Source organism: Pogona vitticeps, chromosome 1 (assembly GCF_051106095.1).
Source record: "Pogona vitticeps strain Pit_001003342236 chromosome 1, PviZW2.1, whole genome shotgun sequence".
In the NCBI taxonomy this organism is placed as follows: domain Eukaryota; kingdom Metazoa; phylum Chordata; class Lepidosauria; order Squamata; family Agamidae; genus Pogona; species Pogona vitticeps.
This window is the reverse complement of record NC_135783.1, coordinates 206,493,016-206,516,920: the sequence shown is the minus strand read 5'-3', so window position 1 is coordinate 206,516,920 and position 23,905 is coordinate 206,493,016. Positions and strand designations below refer to the sequence as shown.

The window sequence follows — 23,905 nt, the reverse complement described above, 5'->3', positions numbered from 1 at the left end:
ATTCACCATGATAGCATTTCGTGTTTTCCAAACAGAAATATATTTACCAACATATCACTCTCTCATATTGTTTTTGTATGATCACATGAGTAGGTTTGAGAATACCAAAAAGCAGAAATTCACAAACTTCTGAAGACGTGGAGTTGTACCCATTATCACAGAAAATAATGTCCTGCATATGGTCACAAATATCATCAGTACTGAAAACACTTCCTAAATTATGGATATTACTTGTTTACCAATTGTAGCTCTCCCGACAGAAGCCTTAATCAACACTGAATGGGACTCGACTTAAGTGGTGGTGTCGACTTATGAACATCCCAACATAAGTGGTGTCTCGACTTATGAATGTCCCAACATACGATTTCGAGTTACGAAATTTTGCTTCTACTTGCGACCGGAGGTTCGAGTTACAACCAGAAAAAGGCAGAGGAAAAAGGCAAGGAATTCAAATTGCTAACCGTTGGTGGAGAAGAGGCTGTTTCTTTGTAGCTCTTTCGCCCCAGCACTTGTTAAGAGAATGTGCAATCAAGGCTTCGGACTGCCTGGTAAGGTAAGGTGGTGCTTTCTGCTTTATAAAAACTGTTCTGGGTGGGTTTGGGGCTGGGTGGTGGGTTTATGTTTCTATGCTGTGATGAGTCTTGCAGGGTTTATTTGTTTTTTTGGTTTTACCCCCCATTTCCAATGGGTCTTGCAGGGTTTATTTGTTTTTTGGGTTCCACCCCCCCATTTCCGATGGGTCTTGCAGGGTTTGTTTTTTGGGTCCCCCCCATTTCCAATGGGTCTTGCAGGGTTTGTTGCTTTTTGCTTTGCTTTTTTTGCATTTCCAAAGGGTCTTGCACAGTTTGTTTGCCCACCCCCCCAGCCAGAACAGATTAATCGCGTTTCCGATGGGTCCTGCAGTGGTTTTTTTGATGATTTTTTTCCCTTCGGTCAGAATAGATTAATTGCATTTCAATGCATTCTTATGGGAAATGGTGCTTCAACTTACAACCATTTCGAGTTACGACTGGAGTTCCAGAACAATTAAGTTCATAAGTCGAGGCACCACTATATATTGTTATTAATTATACAGTAATTTATATTTGACTTCTAGTTAAGAGCAACATTAGGTTGAAAGAAGATCAAGTATTACAAATTATATGATTTGTTCTTTCATATATTCTAACTACAGTGCTTATGTACTGATAAAGAGATACAAATATAATTGATAAGATCTTTGCATTTGTTAAGTTAATTGCCTTGACTCACAAGACACTTCAAGCCTTTGGAGATTTCTTGCCTTTGGAGAGGGAGACCAGGAGTGTAACTTTTTCCCCATAAGGGTCTCTGTAATTTGCACAAAGTGTTCCTGTGCTAAATGAATGTCTTTTCCCTTGAGAATCAAAAAACACAGGGACAAAGCAAGCACAGAATGACAAGGTGACGGTTCAGAAAGAGATATCCATCCATTTCTAATCCTTAAAAGTCCATGTAACAAAGCAGGAGCCACCATCATTTTGCACAAAAAGCATTCTCAGGTTCATTTTCTTCTTAAGAGTATCAAAAAAGTATGTTAGCCCATCATGGGGAAAATACAGCATTTTGGCTTACTCATGCTTGTGAGATGACAAGACAAGCAATGATAGACAACTCTAACAGACAGTATACCAATGGTACAAACCATAATAGCTGTAAACTGCTGGCTGAATTTATTTTTATCATACAAACACACCTTGATACCAACCAGTATCAAGGTATAGTAACCCATATTGTTAATGTTCTCATCTGGAATTTTTTTCTGTCAGAAACATGATTACCTCTCCTCAACTATTAAATCGCTCCAATATTTCACTCCTAAACATATTTCCTGTGGAGTTAGATCAGTTGAACTCAACAGACTTTAACAGGGCAATGCAGGGTGCATCCCTACTGTTCTCACCAGTCATTTCTAGGCACTTGCTTTGTAATGATGTAAACTTATACTGTACACACAGAGAATTAGGCACCAGCATCTGAATACATTGCTACAGAAATTACAGCTTCTTTATATACCAGAGGTAGCTGATACTGCAGGTGGTATCTATCCACAGCTGAAAGCTCACCACCTCAATGGCCCAACTGACCAAGAACTGGCCTCTGTTGAGTCATGGAAATTAGGCACACCTTCCCCTCGTTGTGTCAACATCTGTCTGAAAACGGCCACCTTCCACATCACCCTTGGCAGCAGTTCCTGGAAGGACAACACGGAACCGACTCGCTGGTTGACACCTAAGGCACAGGCGCGCCTTCTCGGCCGCTCCCGTTTGAACGCGCCCCAAACCGCCCTTAACAGGGGGCACGGGGGGGGGGGCTCCAGAAGAAAACGACCAGGCTTTCCACACCTTCGTCTGCTTCTGGATGGGCTGAAGAGGCCGGCAGGTTGGCCTCCACTACGCCCAGCCCCAAATCTCGGCCAAGACGACGCGAGGGGCGAATAATTAATAAAGCCGAATAATTTAACAACCGTTCAGCCAGACCAACCCGCCCACGGCCACTTTTTTCTCCCCCCCCCCTCAACGGCCACGGGAGTGGGGGGGCACCCAAGGCACTCGGGTCGGGGTGGGGGTCTCAGCAGTCGGGGCCGGATCCAGTCAGGGACTCAGATTCTGGGGTCCCCTCAGGATGGAAAGAAGCGGACGGAGAGGGGGGGCACGAGGGGAATCTTCCTTCCACCCAAAGGCTCCCGACGCCCTCTTCGGAGGGGGGGGGCACAGGCCTCTCCGCCGCAGGAAACCGGTCCCTCCCTGGCCTTAACGCCTCACGGGCGAGGAGGACCGGACCCTCAAGACTCCGTTGTCCTCGCCCTCCGCCGCTGTCCCTTGGACGGAACGATAGTACTTCCTCGCTTCGCTTACCTGAGGGAGGATGAGCAGCAGGGTGTCGGCAAGGGCAAGGGCGTGTGCTGAGGAGGAAAAGGCACGCACACCAGCCGAGTGTGTGTGTGTACGTGTGCCTGAGTCAAAGGGGTACCTGGGGGTGGTGGTAGTGGCGGATCTCTTCGGCCTCCCCCCCCCCGCCCGCCCCCGCTTTTCGCCTCACGGCCAGAAAGACCAGGCCACCGCTAATTCCCCGGCAGCCGTTGGCCGACACCGCCTCCCAGGTGAGCGGCAAAGGCAGGAGGGAGGAGGAGGACGCCGCCTGCCCACTCGCCCGCCTCCTTTCCGCGCCCGGGCTTTACCTGGGCAGCTCAGGTAGAGGCGGCGGCGGCGCTCCTCCTTCCGTTCCACCAACGGAAGGCAACAGGCCCACGTGGCGGAGGGGGAGAGGGCAGGAAAGCGCGCGCCCGCCCGCCAGCCATCCCCCCCACTGCCCGGCTTTCCTTTCCTCCTCGCGCCCTCGCCGGGTCTGCTTGGCGGGGCGCTCGGCATTCTTGAGTGACAGGAAGGAGGCGCCGCCGCCGCCGCCCTCGCCCTCCCCACTCCCCCACCCCTTTCTCCCCGGAGCGCTGTTGCCATGGCAACGTGGCGCTCTTGGAAAGGCCTGGGGAATCCGGCACGCCACCAGCGTAGAGGGTTGAGCGCCTTCTCTTACTTTGGCGGCGGCCTTCCGCGTCTCCTTGGCCAAGAAAGCCGGCGGGTGCTCGTGGTGGGGGTCGCCGTCGTCGTCTTCCAAGCCCTCGAGGCTTTTGGAGAGCCTCAGCCCCGGCGTGGGCTCGCGTGATTCGTGGGCTGCTCCTCCTCCTTCTTCGCTCCACAGTGAAGGAGGAAAGGATATGCCGCAACCCGGCTTTTTTGTTTGTTTCTTTGTTTGTTTTTGCTTGAAGACGCGGAGTCACAACTTTCAAGGGTGGGGCCGGGTGGGGTGTCGCCTCCTTCGGCGCCGGCTGCTTTCTTTAGAAAGAGCAGGTGGTTGCTAAAAATTCCTCCTGCTCGCTTTTCGACGAAGGCGGGCATTCGGACTGGCTCATCGTTCAGTCTAGTTTTTGGTCTCCAGTGCAAAACCCACGGGACGTTTTGCACGGAGAACCTGTCCGTTGCGCCCCTTCGTCCTGCCAGGAAAAGGCCAGGACGAACGGTAGTCAACACAAATATTGTCTGTCCCGCGGCTTTTGAGAAACAGCTCCCAACTGGCAGGACGTCGCTTAGACGCTCCCTACCCCCCCCCCCGATCTGCCGTTCAGGTATCGAAATATTGATATGATACTTGACTTTGGCTACGGGAGACATTTCGAAGAAGTGGCAGGAGATGCTGAGGTAATCCAGCACCTTAATATCCAGGTTGCAATTACCTTTAGATGACCATTTTACTTGCAAAGACTGTGTCACAATTTGCAAGGGAAATCATTCCGTTTTTTAAGAGTAAAGGTACAATCCTTTGTCGTTTGTTGGAAATGAATCTCAAGGTGCTTCATGGAATTTCCTTCTGAGCAGATTGTGTGAAAGATTGCTCTGGGTCAACACAGCACCAACATATGGGTATGAGAGGAACTGACCTGCATCTTCCCCTCAACTTTTGCTGGACAAATGTGCCATATCTATTGCCATTTACCAACCAAAACCCCACACATCTCTTACATCTTTATAACAGCTGGAGTGTATCATTGCATTCCTTTTGCAGATGTATTTTAGGATTACCTTAAGCAATCAGCCATTCCTTGTTGAATTTAGTGCAAGTTTTAATATGCTAGTTTCTGCTCTTCCCTGCTTTTCTTCATTTGGGCAAGGCTCTCCACCCTTCATTTTCTAACTTATCCACTGACTCAAATATAACTAGCGACTCTCTGTTTCTGATATTGTAGTTATTCTACAACCTAACCAGGCTGGCTGAGGATGATTAGAATGAGAGTCCACCCATCAGGAAAGCTTACTAAGCTTTGTCACGATCAAGACCGAAATAAATATGACAAATAATGACCAACTTAGTTCCTGGTACTTTCAAAGGGGATGTTACAGAGCACAATCCCATGCTTATTTCCTCAGAAGGAAGACTATTGCTATGTATGTTGCATATAGGACTGGAGTCTTGGTCATCATAACTATCTGGACCAAGACTATGATCTATATGAGCATTTAGGAACCTGAGACAGAGAATTCCTACCTCTCAATTCCATCAGCACCAGTTAATGCAGCCAATGTCTGCGATAATGACGACTAAATCCACCAAGATTTGAACCGTAATCTGTGCTATCCCCGCCAGTATATTTTAAACCAGTTCATGGATACCTCTGTTGCACTTAAATATATTATAGGTCTTAATTTTTAAGGACAGAATAGTCAGAAGGCCCTGATCTTGTCAATGATTTCTTAAAAAATAAAAAGAAGGTGGAAGACTAGACACATTGAACCCCATGCCCCTTTTGGGAAAGGTGGTTCAGGAGATTTTTGAGAATCGAATTGCTCAAACCTTTCCCTGGCTTCATTTCCCCCCAGATTACTCTTCCTTATTCTATTTTGTACTAGGAGGGGGGCACAGATGGCCAACCAGATGCTGCTATAGACTGCACTGCCCATCAGCCCCAGCCAACATATCCAGTGGTGAGAAAAGAGGAGTTTTGCAGTTCCACAACATCAGAAAGGCAGCGATTTGTCTACCCTTGCTTTCTACTACAATTTGCTAAGTCAATGCCACTGCTGCACCTGGCGTATTGTAGAACTGCAAAACTGGATGTGGTGGTGGTTATTTTCATCCTATTTCCAACACATATATTATTAAATTTTTAATGTAATTATTTCCTTGCTTAGTTGATGGCAAATTGAAACTGAAAATTTATCAGTGGAGTTTTATTTCGTAAACATGTCCCCACCCAACCTTAGAATTTTAAAAATATTCTACACTTTGTTGCTGCTTTTTAAACAAAAATCATACACTGATACTGCATCCCAGTACTTGATCCTGTTAGATATGTCTGTTGTTACCCATTTCTCACAGATATCAAATCAATGGCAAAGTTCTCACTGATAAAGTGGCTCTGGAGTGCATAGCAAATACTATTTGATTATAACAAAATGTAACAATCTTATTTTTAAATCCTGTTTCTGGTTTCACTTTGTAAACTGCTATCTGATATTGTCAGGTATCTTTGTTGTTCTTGATTCATCGCTGAATGCCCTGATCAGATTTTCTGTTGAAAGTCTAAACAAAGCTCATAAGGGATTATATTTATCTTTCAGCTACTTAAGTGGGATTTGCATTTGCCTAGATTTGAAAGTTAGAGAACAGGTAGTTGTGGTTTGGTTCTTGCAGTTTGGATCAAAGATTTGTAGTTAAACCAAGACCCCCTGCTCCCTAAATACACAATTCACTGTTGAGCATCTTTCATGTTTCAAGCACCTTGTGCATTAAAAGACAGACAGATGGACCTGGAGAGAGAGGTATCACTACAATACTCTATGTTGCTATAGCCTTGGGCAGCTGAACTCCCCAGTGCAAGTAAATAAGGCAACAGAAAATACAGTCTCCCTCCCCTCCCTCCTCCTTCAAAGGCAGAGGAGAAGGTTGCTAGGCAACACCATGCTGAATACTGGACTTCTTTTTCATTAACATAACTGAACTGACCTCTCTCCCTGGAGTCCTTTCAGTTCAAAGGCCATGTATTAGAAAAACAGGATAGCATCTAAAATGCATTTAAAATATAGTTAAAAACTCAAATGGAGTCTTTCCTTAACTGTAACAACAAAAGAACGCCACTGTTTTATTTTTAGCTCAGGGATAGCTTAAAATCACACATATAAACCCAAACAACAGGGTGGGCAGGTGGGAGGGGGGAATATCAATACAGTATGTCTCTGTGTCAGGATTAACTGCAACACAGAATCTTCCTCACAAGTTCTTTAGAGTGGCCACATATAAAAAAGACATGGCTCCTGCACTTTTGAGTACTGTAGTTTTGTAGGAAAAGGAATTGACATGTAGCACATGAGTTTTTCGTTTCTATACTACTACGAGGGGGTGCTGATAAGTATTGAGCCTTTCCCAGAAAAAAACTGAGCTAGGAAGCTGTAACTGCCACACTATTCTACATATTCCCCCCGGGAAGTCAATGCACTTGGGACATCTGTCCTGCAGCTTCTTAAGTCCCTGCAAATAAAATTCTTCTGACTGCTGGTGTAACCACTCACTTACAGCATTAGTTGCCTCCAGAACACTCCCAAATCGTTGTCCCTTTAGGTGTTCTTTGAGTTTGGGGAACAGATAATAGTCAGAAGGAGCCAGGTCGGGAGAATAGGGTGGATGGGGCATCAATTGAAAGCCTAAGGACGTCAGTTTTGCCATTGTTTCACCTGCAGTGTGTGACAAGGCATTGTCATGAAACAGGATGACACCTTTAGAGAGCTTTCCTCAACATTTTTCCTTGATGTTTTGCCTCAACTTCATCAATAAAGCACAGTAATATTTTGTATTGATGGTTGAACCCTGTTGGAGGTAGTCCACCAGCAGAACTCCCTTCTTATCCCAAAAAACTGTTGCCATTTGCTTCTGCACCGACCTTTGCACCTGGAACTTCTTTGGCCTGGGGGCACCACTGTGCCTCCCATTCCTTAGACTGTTCCTTTGTCTTAGGATCATAACAGTAGGTCCATGTCTCATCACCAGTTAACAGTTTGCCCAGGAAATCTGACTCATTTCTTGCAAAATGTTCCAAAACAGCCACCGATGACCCCACATGTTTCCTCTTTTGTTCGGTTGTCAAAAGTTTGGGGATCCACTTTGCTGCCAGCTTTCTCATTTCCAAGCAGTTGTGGATAATGGCACCAACTCTCTCATGTGATATTCTCAGATACATAGCAATACTTTTGGCTGATATTCAGCAGTCCTCCATGATCGTGTCATGGATGGCTTTCACATTTGCAGGCACAGAGACAGAAACACGCCTTCTACTGGGTTTCGCAGTTTCAACACCAAAATGGCCAGTTTTAAAATTGACAACCAAACATTTAACTGTTGCATATGAAGGGTCACTATTTGTGACATTTCATCATGGATCTGCCTTGTGCCTTTCCCTTGAAGAAACAGGAACTTGATTATGGTTCTATGCTCTTCCACACTGAACTTTTCTGGAGGTGCTGCCATGTTCACTTTGGACCTGAACACGAAAGATAAGTTAAAATCATAGGTACAGTGGTGCCTCGCTTAACGATGTTAATTCGTTCCAGCGAAATCGCTGTAGAACGAAAACGTAAAGTGAAAATTAAAAAGCCATTGAAACGCCTTAAAACCCGGTTAATGCGTTCCAATTGGCTAAAAACTCACCATCCAGCGAAGATCCTCCATAGGGGCGGCTATTTTTGGGTGCCTGTGCAGTGAAAAATGGCTCCTAAACACAGCGGGGAGCCATTTTGTTCACCCGGCAGCCATTTTGAAAACCCGACAATCAGCTGTTTTGATCGTCGTAAAGTGAAAATCGGTTCCCGAAACAGGGAACCAATCATCGCACAGCAGAATTCCCCCATTTAAAACATTGTTTTGCGATTGCAAAACCTTCAACGTTAAGCAGATTCGTCGTAATGCAGGAAAAGCGTTAAGTGGAGCACGGCTGTAGTTGATTTTTGCACCATTGAATACAGACAAATTGGCCAGTACACCCTGCAATATATAGCTTCCCAGCTCAATTTTTTCTTGGAAAGGCTCTATTTTTATCAGCACCCCCTCGTATTAAAGGCACAGCAACCACAGTGTCTTCTTCTTTTTAATTAATTACATGCAAAACTAAACTAAAAAACCCCAACAACACACATATACTCAATGTGATCCCCACCACCAGGACCAATTGAGATATTCTATTCCTTTCCTTTTATCAAGCCCCATTCCCCTTCAAAAATATACTGTATTGGCTCTTGAGAAGGTACACAACCCTCCCCTTTATTAGTACAAAATCAATAAATTCTCCTCATATATCTATAAATATATTCTTATTTAAAAATCCTTTTACTTTTATATTACGCATCAATTGATCATTAATAGCTCTATTTCATAATTCTTTATACAATTCATTTAACTGGAGATCACATTTTCTTTGCTGTTATTAATTTAGCTGCTGTTACTAAATTTCTAATCAATTCTTTCATTTCTCAATCCCATTGTTCGCTCTCAAATATTGCTAAAAGTGCTATTTAAGGATATAATGCTATATTTAGCTTTAATATTTTGCTTATCTCTTTAAAAATCATCTTCCAAAACTTCATGTTCTATTCACATTCCCACCACATATGGAAGTAGGTTCCTATTTCCTGCTCACATCTCCCGCATACCTTGGAATATTGTTTGTCCATACAGTTCAATTTCACTGGTGTTAAATACCATCACAAAACCAATTTGTCTTATTTTTGTTTTGCATTTGGCCACTCTAACCACCCTGTATACATGGTTAACACTGTTCTTTTTGTTCATCACCTTAAGAGACCCAAGTGATGTTACTATGTAGAGCTCAAAACTCAGAAATAATTTTTTTTACAATTAATGCCTTCCCTGCATTGAATCTCTTTTTTTCAAATATCTAAATTACAGATGCGTGAAATTGTGACTTCATTTCTTTTGTGGTCTATATACTTTTTAGTTACTTTTGCGGTCCCAGGGATGTGTCCTCCCTAAATTTTGGAGGAAGAATATATGGTTCTTGCAATGAGGAGCTGGGTGGGAGGAGAGTGCATTTGGTATACTGCACTGCTGATCAGTGGCTTGTTAGCATTCAGGGTTTTTTTTAAGGACCAAGTGCCAGAGTTACTACTTAAAACCAAAGTGTTGTTGTTGTTTTTAAAATGCTGCAATTACAGGGGTAATTATATATTTTTTCTCCCTTGGAATTATGGTCAAGATTCAGCTGAGGCTTTGAAATCCAAAAGCACTGTAACTTTCCTCTCTTCACAGTCCTGATACATCTTTCTGTAGTGCCAAAAATCTGCTCTAGGTTTCCCAGGTGTGGTGTGACCAATTCTGGCAGAAATAGAAGTACTCCAGTGAATTATGGTTTTAATTTGTGGCTAATTGCTTTTTAAAAACCCAAATTTTTCAACCTCTTCTAGTCTTTAGTATCTTTCAATGAAGGAAAGAAATAAGCTTTTCCACCTTCTTTGCAGAAAGCTCCACCCTCTTTGTAGCATTTGGATTGTTTGCTGTAGTATTAAAACGGAAGCTGATAACAAGGCTAAAACAGCTTGTGGACGGTTCCAAAGGATTGCCCTTTATTTACTTAAGTGTGAGCTGCCTCCTTAGAAACATTAGCAAATCAGGCTCCAGCAAGTGCAAACATTAGAGAATGAAAAGACAAAATGTAAGTTGCACTGAGGCAAAGTAAACAGTTGAAATGTTCGAAAGTATGGTGCAGAACTAGAAAGACCACATGCAGCTGGCATTTCAAGATTGTAACTTCCTTTTCAAGATCTAATGGCCAGAATCCTATGGATCAGCACTTTACTAGCAACAACTTCAACTTTAAACAAGTTAGCGTATGTACACTGGGAGGCCTAGCCATGTCTGTGGGAGCGCCTTCCTCCATCCCCGAATCCATGAATGACACCAAAGGTAGTTCAATGTAAACTGGGGTGGGAGAAACAGACAAATCACTTGTAACAGCCTTTGGAACAGTGCCCAGCACTTCTCTCGGGTTCAGTCTGAGGACCCTCCATTTAGCATCACTGGGAGGCCTCCAACTCCTTTGACTCTTAGTGGGGTTCTCTGTGCTGACCAGCATCCGGAGGCCTGCAGCAAGGAGAGTTTATATGCACACAACGAGGGCAACAGTGACAGTCCCAGCTTCTCTGCTCTTGCTGTCTCTCCAGGGTTTGCCTCTGTCTCCTCCAGCAACGTGGCCGGGTGGCAGTTGGCCCTCATAGCCCCGGATCCCTAGGGACAGTGCTTTTCCGCCTGACTTTTCTGTTCCCCTCAGTAAAAGCATGCTGCTTATATACCGCCCCATAGCACTTCAAGCACTCTCTGGGTGGTTTGCAAGTTGATTATGCAGGCTACACATTGCCTCCTCAGCAAGCTCATTTTACTGACTTCGGAAGGATAGACAGGCTGAGCCAACCTTGAGCCGCTACCTGGGATTGAACCCCAGGTCGTGGGGACAGTTTTGGCTGCAGTACAGCAGTTTATCCACTGCGCCACGAGGCTCCTGCTGGGGCTGTGGAGAGGTTGAAGTTTAAGGTGCCCCCGCCATCTATTCTTTTGGCACTCTCAGTTGTACTAGAACCTTGGTCCAGGGTCCTTCTTTGTGTATTTATTCCCAGTCACCCAGGGCTTCTGGTTCATCTTAGGCAATTTGGTTAGGGCAGCAGTCCCCAACCTTTTGAACTCCACAGACTGGTTGGGGAAGGTGGGGCAGCCCCCCATGCTCGCACGCATGTGTGAAGGAGCTTATATACATGCGCGAAGGGCAGGGGGTGCTCGGGGGACACTCGCACACACTTGCAAAGGGGTGGGGGGCACAGCCCCTTTGCATGCGCAAAGGGGCTGTGCGGGGCAGGAGTGCATGCGGGGTGGGTGGGAGATCTGTCTCCGTGGCCCAGTCTCGCCCAGGCCACGCACGTGCACCGGGCTGCAGACCAGGGGTTGGGGATCCCTGCTCTAGGGTGTCATCCCTTAGGCTTCCTCTATCTCCTCTACCACCACATCTGACAGCAGGTCCTATCTCTTGACCCCATGACCTACTCTATCCTTATGACACCTCCTGCCCCTCTGCCTCCAATGCCCCCCCCATATCCTGCAGCTCCTGTGGTCTCTCCCTCCTCTCCTCTAGGGGCCACACTTCCTTGCTTGGGTTCTCAGGGGGGTACTTCCTTCTCTGGGGCTCCATCTGGGTTCCTTGTTTTAGTACCTCGGCCTCTTTAGCCATGGCACCCATTCTGCCCAGAGGGAGTCTCCAAGGTCCACAGGGAAGCTTGCCATTTGGAATTTCCTGGAACAAGGAGGAAAGTGAGATGACCAGCCCACAGCTGAGCCTGTGTTGCTATTGTCCTCCTCATGCATGTGTACATCACCAACAGGATTCTGACTGGGTTTTTGTTTGAGGAAAAATAAAGAGAATCTCCAGGTGGAAATCCTAACATTCAAAAGAGACATCTGTATTTCAGAACATGCCTGCTTCTTGGGACGGTTCCATACACAGAAATATATTTCAACGATGAAGAAGGCTTCAGAGTAAGAGCTTGCCACCTACAAAGGAGGCTACAATCCCAGTGCTGAAACCTACAAAGGAGGCTACAATCCTAGTGCTGTCTATTCCTACCTGCTAAACAAGGCATCCCCACCTTGATTCTTCAGGATACATGTATGCCTGCATCAGGCATGCATATACACCCCTTCTGAGAGTTGTGGCAGGAGTACTTTGTTCACCAGGGAGGAACAGATGGAAAGTTACGAGTTGGCTTACTCTACAAACAGGATTTCAGCCTACATATACTTAAAACTATTAAACTCAATTAGATTCAACTTCTTTGTTGATATTAACACCATGGCACTGTGAAAAATGATGGAAATACCATTAACTAAATAAAATTACAGTTTTAATTTGAGATAAAACATTAAAGTACTTTGTGTTTCAAATCTATGTTTGTCTTCTATCCTTAAGTTTTAAAAAAGGCAACTACAGAAGGAGTAAATAAAGACTAGTAGTGACAGAAGCTGTGGCTTTGTATCTGAATCAGAGGATGTGGATACAAGAGCAAAAGAAAATAAAGGAGTTTGCAGGCAACCACAAGAGCTATAATGATGAAACCTTAACATCATTCTCAGGAAGCCGAAATCAACTTCAAGATGGCTAAAAATGGCAGCATTGTACAACAATATGAGTCATATGGTAACCTTATTGCGATTGTTGTCTCCAAGTTGTGGGATAAAGCTGTATTTTTCTACTGGGTCCAACAAGAAAAATGTGCCTGAAAGCAATTGGTTGAGCAACAGTTAATATGGTGAGAGACCGAGGTTCAAATCCCCACTTGATTGTGAGTTGACTGGGTGACCCTTGGCCAGGTTGTTCTGAAAAGGAGGAGAGCCACATACGCTACCCTGATCATAGGAGGAAAGTTAAAAAGCCGCTAATAAATAAAATACAGAAATGTGGGATATGGGTCCATAAAAACAGATTGAGGAGTCTATAGTTATTTTCTTCAATATATTTATTATATACCTTTCAATTAACTATTCAAAGCAGCTTATATACAGATTACAATAATCTATAAAACAACCGAATGCACTGTATGATTAAAAAAACATAAAAATGAAAGAAAAAAACAACTTTAAAAGTTCAACAGTAATTTCCCCAGTAGTGTAATTGCAATGGAATGTGTAAGCAACAGTGAAGTGTCACTGGAAGGCTGTGGTTTACATTGCAGAACAACAATGGCACCAGTTATGGCCTGTGTGCTAATTCTGTAAATGCATAACTGGCTGCACAAGTAATCTTGTGTCATTGCAGTGACACCACTGGATACAGGCCCCATTGTTCTAAGCTAGTGATGAAGTGGTACAGATCTGGAGGTGGGCAAATATGAGGGGTTAATAGTTAGAATTTATAAGCCCTTGTCCCCTCTACAGCTAGCATGGAGAAGTATAAATATCTTCCCCTGGGCTTTGTTTCTACAGGGGAGTACATGTATTTTTTACTAAAGTAAATATGCAAGAATGTTAGCAAGGTACAGGAAGGAAAATTTAAGTTTTAATGCCATCCTGTTAGAGATTCTTAAGAATTGTTAGTCCGGTACAGGACATGAACACCATCATCATCAAAGGAATAAGAGCATCAGATTACTCTTGGTCAGCCCTACATCTGCAGCTTTTAACTCCATCACAAGACTACAAAGGTGGCTTTGAAAAATTCACAGCATCCAAGGACTGGTTTGAGATCCACTTAAGCTTTTGATAACTGAAAGACAAGACAAACTTCCAGCTCTGCCACAACCACTTGGTAGGCCTGAAGGTTGAAACAATACATGGGGGAAGGTGTGAGTGTGTACATCTGACAGAGTTCAGAAAAGTGCTTTTTTGAACTACTGTTCCCATAATTTCCCCCCTCCCCCAGCACATACATACTGGCTGGGAGGTTTCTAGGAACTGTGGTCCAATAGTGCTAGTCTTCCTAACTGAGATGACTGATTCAGTGGGACAGCAGGAAAACAATATGGCCTTCTTGCACCTGTCTCTTTACAGCATGGGTGGGGAATCTGTGGCCCACCAAGTGTCTTGCCCTATAGCACCCATCATTCTTGCCCAGTACACCCAGGTCAGGGATTGTTGGTGTTATCCAAAACATCTGTATGCTCAACAGCTGCCCACCCACTTCATTACAGAAAGTTTGAAACACACAATATCTATAAAAAGCTCTTTATGTTGATTTTCTCTGTTCCTAAACTTTAAGAGACTACCCCATCCAGACCTCCCACCAATCCAGATTAAAAGAGAAACACTGGAGGAAATGACATACATGCACTGCAGTGGTTTCCCTTCTAAAATAGGATGTCCACAACAGCTGTTGGAGCACGGTGAGGACCGAGTGGCTGTGGGCCCAGGTTTCAAAAGCAAAACTGCAAAAACAACAAGGCATGTGTATCCCACATGCCTTGTTGTTTCTGCAGTTTTGCTTTTGAATAAGAGACCACAGATGTTCAAGAGGTCGCTAAGACTAAGACCTCTCTGAAAAATAAGTGCCTGAGAATTTCCAGAGGCTACACCACCAATGCTGGCTTAATAAGACAAGCTCTTTGACATAATTGCTTTATGAATGAATGATACAAACGGGTAAATGGTGAGAGGCAGCTGACATTTTTAAATTAGACATTCCAACAGAAATATATTCCTATGTATGAAACTCTGTGTGTGTGTGTGTGTGTGGGGTGCCGGCAATGTGATATTTGATCACTGTTTGTTGAAACGACTGAAGTGCGAGGCTTGGGTGTAGGAAACTGAAGTCCCCATCCAAAACTGAAGAAGGGCATTGTCTCGCAACCAAATCCATTTTGCAGACTACTTATGAGGCTACAATATAACTCTGAGCATCTTTGAAGGAGAAGAAAGATACCAGTGCCATCTATGTACATGCATTGGCCAAGTCCTGTTTCATAGCTAGGCTGGTATTGTTGCGCACATGGCTGCAACATCTATGTAATGGCAGAAACCACACTCTGCAAGCAGTTTCACAGGCACTGTTGTACAATACTTTGCACAATTAAGTTGTGCACTGCAATGATGTTCTGCTAGGTGTAACTCCCTGGAAACTGCAGCACGGATCAATTTATGCTACATGCATGGCAACAGGATTTTGGCCATCTTTAGAAAGCCAGCAGAACACGTATACTTTATTTATGTTTGCATACCATAAAAAAGTAAAATAACTTAGTCAGCAGCAAAGTGAATTGCTTTAGAAAACAATAATTTGTTAGGTTCTTTAATTTGCTTGGTTTTTCTTTTTAGAAAAACATCTTAACAAAACCAGAATAGTACATAAAAACTTAACGACACAGATAAAGCATTGCAATTGTGTTGTCTTTTTCTTTTTTTATTGCCTTTGAGGATTCTGATTATACACTGTTTAAAAACCATCATCTCACTCCAAATAAATCACCTCTATATGAAGGAACTATGAGCGCAGCTGGAAAACTTTCTCTGAAGATTTCTCTGCCTGAGAGAGACCTTCAAAGGGGGTTCCGCCTACCTCTGTCCTTCCTTTACACTGAAGTGATTTATTGGGATGGCAGCTGGTACCCATCGGTGGAGAGTAACAGACATCAAATTATAGTTTGCGTTTACTGAATCTTAAGTACTGAAACATCCTCTTCCAGAGGGGAGATAAATCTAAGTAGTCTCTCTTCATTTTTAAAAAATCCTCCAGTGGAAACAGGTGGGGCATGCAGCATCACCCAAACTAAACAGATGTCTTCGCAGCCCATTCCCCCCTTTGTAATACCCCCCCCTTATTAAGATAAACATACACAATAATGTTCAAGTCCTTAAAGATATGCGTGCCTTATCAAGTATGTCTTTTCTGATCTTCGGGTAATTTGGATGAGTTTCTAAAACCTGTTGAAAGAAACAATGCTCGTAGTAAAACAGCAGTAATGTTTTGTCTTATTATAAATTTGAGCTGAAGGTTACCTGTCGGTTCCATTGATATATATACCCAAGGGTATTTCACAACAACAGATGTACTGTACCAAAATAACACATAAACATGGAGGAAATTGCATGTCTAGCTTCTGTCATGAAAAATGGCATATGCATACAGCATCTTCTCTTTCTCATATATACCCACTCACCCACAGAGTTTAAGTTTTAAATGAAGAATTTGTGACTGCCTTTGCTTTGCTGTAACTCTTAAATGCCATATCAAAACACGAAGTCACAATTAATCATTTTATATTTACAATACCTTACCTTATGACAAACACTGATTGCGTCGATGTATCTCTTAGCTTTCAGGTAATTAAATGCCAGCTTGAAACCTATAAAACAGTATGTGACATTCTTTGCACTAGGGAACATTTAAAGGTTTTATGTGAAGAAGTCTTTTCTTTTTGCAAGCAGCAAATGTGGCTTGTGCATGTCTTTTAAGAGAGGCTTTAAAATGGTATGGTTTGCATTTTTGTTCCTTTCAAATCTGATTTTACCCAACACTTTTAATATAATGTTCATTTAATTATTTTTAAATATTTACATAATTTAGTGGTTTTTTTTCTTTACATTTTTTTAATTGATGCAAGCTGCTTTGGTGAAGTAATAAATATTTTAAATAAATAAATATTTTTTAAAAAAACAATTATGTTGGAAAAGAGCCAAATAAATTCTAGAATGGGAAAAGGCACAGATGGCCCATTGTTTGCATTTCTCTAAGACTTGCCCCTCTCTCAAAGGCTGCACTTCGAGAGCTCCCACCTTCTGATACAGGAGATAAATGAGAACTATTGCCCTGGTCTTCTTTGAAAGGAGGAGGGAATCTAGAGGGCAGCTTCCAAGCACAGACTAGAATAGACACTTGTATTGTGGTTGTTTTCATAAAATAAGAAGGGAGATCCCTGACACCTTTTTAAAGCAGGTACTGTACAGTTAAATAAGCAGGAGCTTACAGCAACAACCACAGCAGCAGCAACAGTAGCAGCAGCAACTGAGCAGGGAGAGAAGGAGACAACAAATCCCTCCCCTCCCTTTTCCCCTCCCCTCCAGCAGCCAGTTTGGCAGACATCGGCCACAGATGCTTTCATTTAAGCTAGTCAGTGCACAGGTTCACTAGAATGGGTCTACCTCAGCTACAGCTATGCCTACAATCCTATTTAAAACTACATGGACTGGTCATCTCCCCAGGCTTGTCTCCACAAAGCTGAGTTTGCTCAGGCTAGAAAGCTGCTGGCTGCAGCAACGGGGCTGCAACAGTAGCTAATGTTGGAGCTATCAGATGGTGGTGTGTGGGTGTGTGCTCAGGCCAAAGGGACCCAAGACATTTCCTTTGCTCATCTCTTCAACTTAGAAAGGTTAGACAACAGCAGTTGCTATACAGCACCTGCATCCAAGGTCTTAATGGGCAGTGTAGTGTTCATATAAATACAGTGGTGCCTCGCTTAACGACGTTAATTCGTTCCAGTGAAATCGCTGTAGAGCGAAAACGTCATAAAGCAAAAATAAAAAACCTATTGAAACGCATTAAAACCCGGTTAATGCATTCCAATGGGCTAAAAACTCACTGTCCAGCAAAGATCCTCCATACGGTGGCAATTTTCAGTGCCTGTATAGCGAGGAATCCGTCCCTAAGCACAGCGGGGAGCCATTTTGAGTACCCGGCGGCCATTTTGAAAACCTGACGATCAGCTGTTTTGATCATCGTAATGTGAAGAATCGGTTCCCGAAGCAGGGAACCGATTTTCGCAAAGCGAAAAAACCCCATTTAAAACACTGTTTTGTGATCGCAGTTGCGATCGCAAAAACATCGTCGTGAAGCAGATTCGTCATAATACGGGGTAATCGTTAAGCGGGGCACGACTGTATATTATACGGATTCAAAGCCAATCTGAAAAGAGCACCACTTGATTCCCCCGACTCAAATGGAAGCACTGGCCTGAGATCAGGGCAGACATTTTAACCATCTTCTTTCACTTCCTACAGACAGCATGAAGGTTTGTAGTAAACCAGAGGTCAAGAGCAAGGTGGACAACCTGATGCCCTTTGGATATTTTGGACTAGAGCTTCCAGAAGCCCCAGCTAACATGGCCCATGGTCAGGGATTTTAAGAGTCGTAGTCTTACAACCTCTGGACCATGTTGCTGACCCCTATGTAAGCAGGATGAGGAACTGAGCTGAGAGTGTTTGTGTGTCTGGAACCAAATCCTGTTTTTTCCCACTCCACAAAAGTTAAAACTGGGGGCATATTCTTGCCGCCTTCGCATCTTAAAAGGTTATAGGAGCAGGAAAAGGAGGCTTGTCAGATGTACACAAGATGGCTTGCTTCCTCTCAGGCAGATTGCGTCCCATCATGGAGAATCAAGTGGCTTTCCTTCAGTCTAACTCTGTGGCCCTGGCTGACAGACAGCAACTCTACATTCTGCTTTGCTGCCAACATCCTCTGGGAACCTGAGGTCACCTTGAAAATACAGCCTTGGCCCCCATCAATCTGGGGAAAGGCAGGAGGCCATGTCCAAAATACATGGTTCCCCTGCACAGGAAAATAGGACAAGTCTCCCATACATTCAGGGAAATACTCCATCCTCTTTCTTTTGGTGACAATCCTATGTCATGTATGTGGCCCCAATTATATACTGTATATGAAGAACAGAACAATGCCCAAGTCAGTCTTGCACAAAGGTCTGTCACATTGAGAACCTTCTGTTATTTATTTTGGGACAAGTTGCAATGTGTAGCTAATTAATTTTGATTAATTATTTAATGACACCACATGTTACTTTATTACCACATTTTAATGTACTAAACACTCCCTTAAGTGGACAGCTATTGTTTTTACTGTAGCAAGTCTTTATAAAACCAGACAGCAGCCACCATTTTAGAAGGGCCATTTTGCCTTCTCCCACGGACAGATGAGCTGGCCTTTTAAGGCGGCTCTTACTCTGACACATGCCATGTATTCTGTTAAAATATATGAGATTTGCCTTATCCTTCAGACTTACTGTTTTGATTCACCTGAAAGTTTATGCAGCTTGAACCAGGTGGTTTTCATTTGATGAAAACTCATACTTAAACAATTAACAGAACCCTGCACATATATCCTGAAAAGGCAGCTTCAAGATCAGCAGGTTCAGGATTGCTGTTCTTTGGCAGGGAACAGTCCTACTAACTTCCAATCTACCTAGAGAGTCTTCGTAAATGTGAGTAATAGTAGGTGAGCACAATCAAACAACTAAAATCCTATTCTGTTAAGGAGGGTGTTTTTAATTTAAAATATCAAGCTGAGTGCAGATCTTCATATGCTGGCTAAAGAAGCGACCATTTAAAAAAGGCAAGAGAGTTTTAAGAGCTGTAAGAAACTGTCACCTCTGGTCAGGTATGTGCTGAGATCCATCATGAAGGGTTATAGAACCTGAGAATCCTAGAAGGGGCCTATAAAGCCGTTGTGTCCAACCCCCCTGCTAAATGCCAGAATCGAAATCAAAGTAGATCTGACAGATGGTTATAGAAAAGAGACAGCTCATGGGGAAAACGGCATATTCTTTGCAAGCAAAAGGTCTGAGATTCCTATATTTTTCCAGATCCAAGGGATCAAGTGAAGTGATTCTCACAAAGATAAGGATACTCTGCTAATCCGAGATGACACCACTAGGCTAGATGGGCGAATTGTCTAACCCAGTATAACATTCGTTTCCTACATTCTATTCCTGCCTATATACTTGGGAAAGACCTCCCTCAATCTGGAAAATTATGGTTCCTCCCGGACCACCAGAGGGCAGGAGCTAACACCAAACCTACCTATTGCTGGATTTGTTTGGTTTCCATACTTCCAGGCCATCTCATAGTTTGCAGCTGCATCCTTGTACGCTTGTTCCTTCTCCATTATGTACCCCATATATTCATAAGCTTTGCAACAGGACTAAAGCAAACAAGAAAAGGAAACTTCTTATACCAATTCACTTTTAAATCAGTCTTTTCAGCTCTTTAAAACGGCAAGCTAAATTTTTTTAGACCTTTTCGGTTCACTACTGAAAAGAAACAGAAGAATGCAAATAATGACCAGCATCCTCACTAGACTGTAGAGGGAATGGCAAGTACCACAGTTCCCTGCACAGCCAAGAGCAGTGTCTACACAAATTACACCCCAAGGCTGAAGCATGCATTTGTACCTCTTGCTCTCCACAAGACTGGTCATATTAGCAGTCTAAAAAGTATAGGAAAACATTAAGACATCTGATAGGACATGAGATTCTGGCCTGTCAATTACCCTATTATGACGGAGGCATCGTTTTAATAATTCACCAGCCATGTCGTATTTGGAAGACTGAATGTAAATGTCAGCTAGCAGAAGCCAACTTTTCTCAAACTCCTCTGCATCAATAGGATTCCAGTTCATTTTCGAAATGCGTTTCAACTGGTTCCTGGCTCGTGGGGTTTGTTTTAAAATCATGTATGCAATAGCCATCCCTAAAAGGGCCGGAACGTGATCTTTCTGGAACAAAACAACACAGGACACAATTCAGACAACAAACCGAAAACCTGATGCAGCTACCAATATTCTCAAGAAGATGCATTTGACACTGATGACAGCAAGTGCAGCCTTAATGTAGAGATTTACAATGGCCAAAAACCCAGAGCCCATCACCCTTCTCTAGGAAAAGATGGGAGGTGTGAATTGAGCAGCACCAGCCCCTCCAAAGAGTAAGGAAGAAAGAACAGGCCTTCTTTGAATGCACAGCAGGATCCCTAGGGCTGGGCCAAGCAGCCAGGCTGCTCTCTGCTCCACTGTAGACTCTTCCACAAGCAGTAGCTCAACTAGATTGCTGGGTGGGGAGGAATTATTTTCCTTCCTCTCTCACATACAAAACCCCTCAACATACTGATCCATGCAGGGAGGGTTGTTGCTGCGGCTTTTGGACTGAAACATGTTTTTCTTGTGTCTTAATGTCACCGTTAAGGACCACCCAGAGCCTTAACCATAGCGAAATGAGAGATCGGAGATACACATCCGAAACATAAGAAGTGATACCAATGGCTGGCCAGTCATTTTAAGACGCTCGAGTAGCCAGGTTCAGATGTTATCTGTAACACCACGGTAGCAAAGGCGTGCCCTATTAAGTAAACATTTTCAGAGAAGCACAAACACTGTTTTTGTTCTGCTGCTGAGACTGGCTGAGGCAGTGCTTCTCTCCCACGAGGACTTCTGCTTTGGCACGAACAGCCATACTTTGATAAAAGTCAAATGCCTACAGCTATGTCTCGGAAAAAGGATTCATACATTACTTCCTACGGAGTTTACCCTCTCATGTGAGTGACTTTCCTGGCATGAGCTGGTACATCACCTGTTTTAACAACTGAAAACTCCACCACTACTTTAGCGAAATACTGAACTTCTCATGTCTGTAAATTCTCTGATGGCTTCCCCTCTCCCCAACATAAGCACACTTTTTATGTGAAGGGGCAACACTGGCATTAAATAACAGGCAAGCTGGAGGATAAGGAAAAACAGGCAATTTTGAGCATTCAGTAGTAATAGAAAGTTCTCAAGTGGGGATCCTCTATATTTTTTTAAAAAATAACATTTCCTTTAAAAGTGTTTGCTTAGAGAAGCCCCCTTCTGCCCTCTAGAGGGTGGGGGCCATTTTGCCATGTGTGCACCCTGCCCCCCTGGCTTCTATTGTTTCTAAGATTCAACTGCACGGACATTTTGAACAACCCACCTCATTAACAACAACTTCTGTAAAGGCATTTAGTGCTCGCTCAACATTTGATTTCTGCTTGGTTGCCACAAGGCAATAATTTTCCATGATGCAAAGCTGTACATGACCTTGAGCCGTCTGAGGCTTCAGTTCCTTTAAGAGCTTTTCTGCTGTTCTCACAGCCAGTTGTACAGATTCTTGTTTCTCTGTGGAAATACTACAAACAAGGGGAGAAAAAGAAAACATCTTCAAACGCAAGGAGTATCCAGTGGCGTCCTGTGAAATCTGGAAGGGGAGTTTACTCATGATGGCAGGTCCCATAGCCACTTACTTGTCCATACAAGGAAAAATCCCCAAATGCTCTGTTGCTTCATATGAACCACTGAGGAAATGAGGAACAAATCTTTTGTAAACTAATAGCTCTTGGCTGTTCCTTTAAGACCAGACATTACAACTGCAGCAATGTACGTACGATTCCTGGAAAAATCAGGTTCTCTGCAAGCAACTGTTTGGAGGGAACAGGGCAACCTGGGCTGGGCTGTAGAGCAGATGATGTCACAGCCCCTGTTCCTGAGAATGTCCCCAGGCTTCATCCCTGCGAGCCTTGGCTCCGCTATAGTGCTGGGAACACCATTTGTGTCTTTGGGAGCCATAAGAATGAAAAGGGGCAGCAAGACACACTCCCGGGTGTGTTCTAGAGCAAATTATGGAAAGTACAGTATTGGCAACTATTGTCATACCCCTTATTGTGGTTACCTTGGTACATGTCTGATCATACAGAAGTAATCACAGATAGCCTGAGACATAGGGGAAGGCTACTGCCCCTTTGTCACATAGTATGTATTATACTGCTACCTCAGGTAGGATAAAATATTCTGTTGATTGGTAGGCTTGGTCTTTCCTTGTTTTGTTTGAAAGGAGAAACAAATGATGATGACCTCATTTCCAAGTAGACATGGTCTAGAGGGGTGGGGTATAAATAAATAAATAATAGCAAAAGAAATGTACAGCCAACAATGGTGTGATTTGCACAAATCTGGTCTACCCTCCATCGCTCAATGAACTTCCCGTCATAGCTTTCTGAATGCTGTCTCATGGCCTTGATTGCAAGAGAAATAAAGGGTGGAAATTATGACCTCTGAACTTGGCTCTTCTCCACCAGGCACTTGCTTCAACCATATGGCTCTCTAACGAGCATAGGAAGCAATGGGGACAGAGTTCAGCATCCTGACCCTCACCGCTGGTACCCAAAAATAATTTGAAGGAAGTCTTCAGAGCATCACTGACGATCTGTCAAAATAAGGTACTACATTAAAATGCCAGAAGTCATAAACGTCTCATCATGACTCACTCTGTGTCACCATCCAAATGTTCAAACACTTCACCTCCCACTGTTTCATTATCGGGATTTAGGCAGATTTCAATCATATTATAAACAGCATTCTGTCCCCAGTCATTGTCCTTCCTTGCTTTGTTAAAATGCCGAAGTGCATCGTTTGGTTCACCGGTGTACCTAGAGAGGCAATCAAATGTACTTTAGAACCGGTACTAATTAAGCTTAGAACAAAAGGAAAATGTAACCCTGAGACCCATCCAAGTCTATATTTAGGTGTATCAGCAACACAATTTTTAAAACTCCTCCAGTATTTTTCAAAATGAATATTGATGGATATTCCCTACATGCTAGAGGACCTATTGTGACAGTACTAAATTTCCAGCTGCAGAGGAGCAAAGAGCAGGCAACACATTGTGAGTAAGTACTAATGGCTAAGGAAAGATCCTCTCACAGGGGGCTAGAGAAGGAAAATGCTCTGTTCTGCTACTAGGAGTAAGGTAGAACTGAGGAGAGCAGAAAGGTTGGGCTCTGCATAGCTAAAAGGAAAGGCAGCCTAGGAGGAATGACAGTTAAGTATATAAGGTGAAGAAGGGACAAGAGTTGTTGTCAAAGCAGAATTGTTGACATCTTGCTTTAAGCCTGTCCAGTGTATCAAATTACATATATATTTTCACATGACATTTGGCAAATGAATTAGTTCATCTCTATGACAACAGAATTTTGTCTTGGACCACAGGAAGGAAAGGATAAGAAAGAAAGAAATGGCTGGTGAAGGAATGAACAATAAAAGAACATGCATGCTGCCATACATAAG

General features: G+C 43.5%; 2 protein-coding genes and 1 long non-coding RNA gene across 6 annotated transcripts in view; 1 reads left to right on the top strand and 2 right to left on the bottom strand.

Moving 5' to 3' along the window:
* The window catches only part of GALNT3 (polypeptide N-acetylgalactosaminyltransferase 3), a 32,329-nt gene extending 28,641 nt beyond the window's left edge, over positions 1-3,688 (bottom strand). For 2 of the 4 annotated variants that reach the window (XR_013545814.1, XM_020789421.3), the window contains exon 1: positions 2,877-3,014. The gene's annotated coding sequence lies outside the window, so the exon portion shown is untranslated. Of the gene's footprint in view, positions 1-2,876; positions 3,015-3,199; positions 3,338-3,552 lie in introns of those variants that run through there. The other 2 variants (XM_020789423.3, XM_020789422.3) reach the window with 2 other exon arrangements.
* Positions 249-12,501, top strand: LOC140702417 (uncharacterized). Its single transcript, XR_012081569.2, has 2 exons — positions 249-553; positions 12,030-12,501. It is a non-coding gene; the product is annotated as an uncharacterized LOC140702417 (long non-coding RNA).
* Positions 12,502-15,305: 2,804 nt separating this feature from the next.
* Positions 15,306-23,905, bottom strand: part of TTC21B (tetratricopeptide repeat domain 21B) — a 49,824-nt gene continuing 41,224 nt past the window's right edge. The window contains exons 24-29 of the mRNA XM_020789420.3: positions 23,107-23,268; positions 21,777-21,972; positions 20,324-20,548; positions 19,855-19,975; positions 16,324-16,391; positions 15,306-15,969 (exon numbers count right to left, since the gene is read on the bottom strand). Coding sequence (XP_020645079.3) covers positions 15,892-15,969; positions 16,324-16,391; positions 19,855-19,975; positions 20,324-20,548; positions 21,777-21,972; positions 23,107-23,268 — 850 coding nt within the window. The 3' untranslated portion in view covers positions 15,306-15,891. The remainder of the gene's footprint in view (positions 15,970-16,323; positions 16,392-19,854; positions 19,976-20,323; positions 20,549-21,776; positions 21,973-23,106; positions 23,269-23,905) is intronic.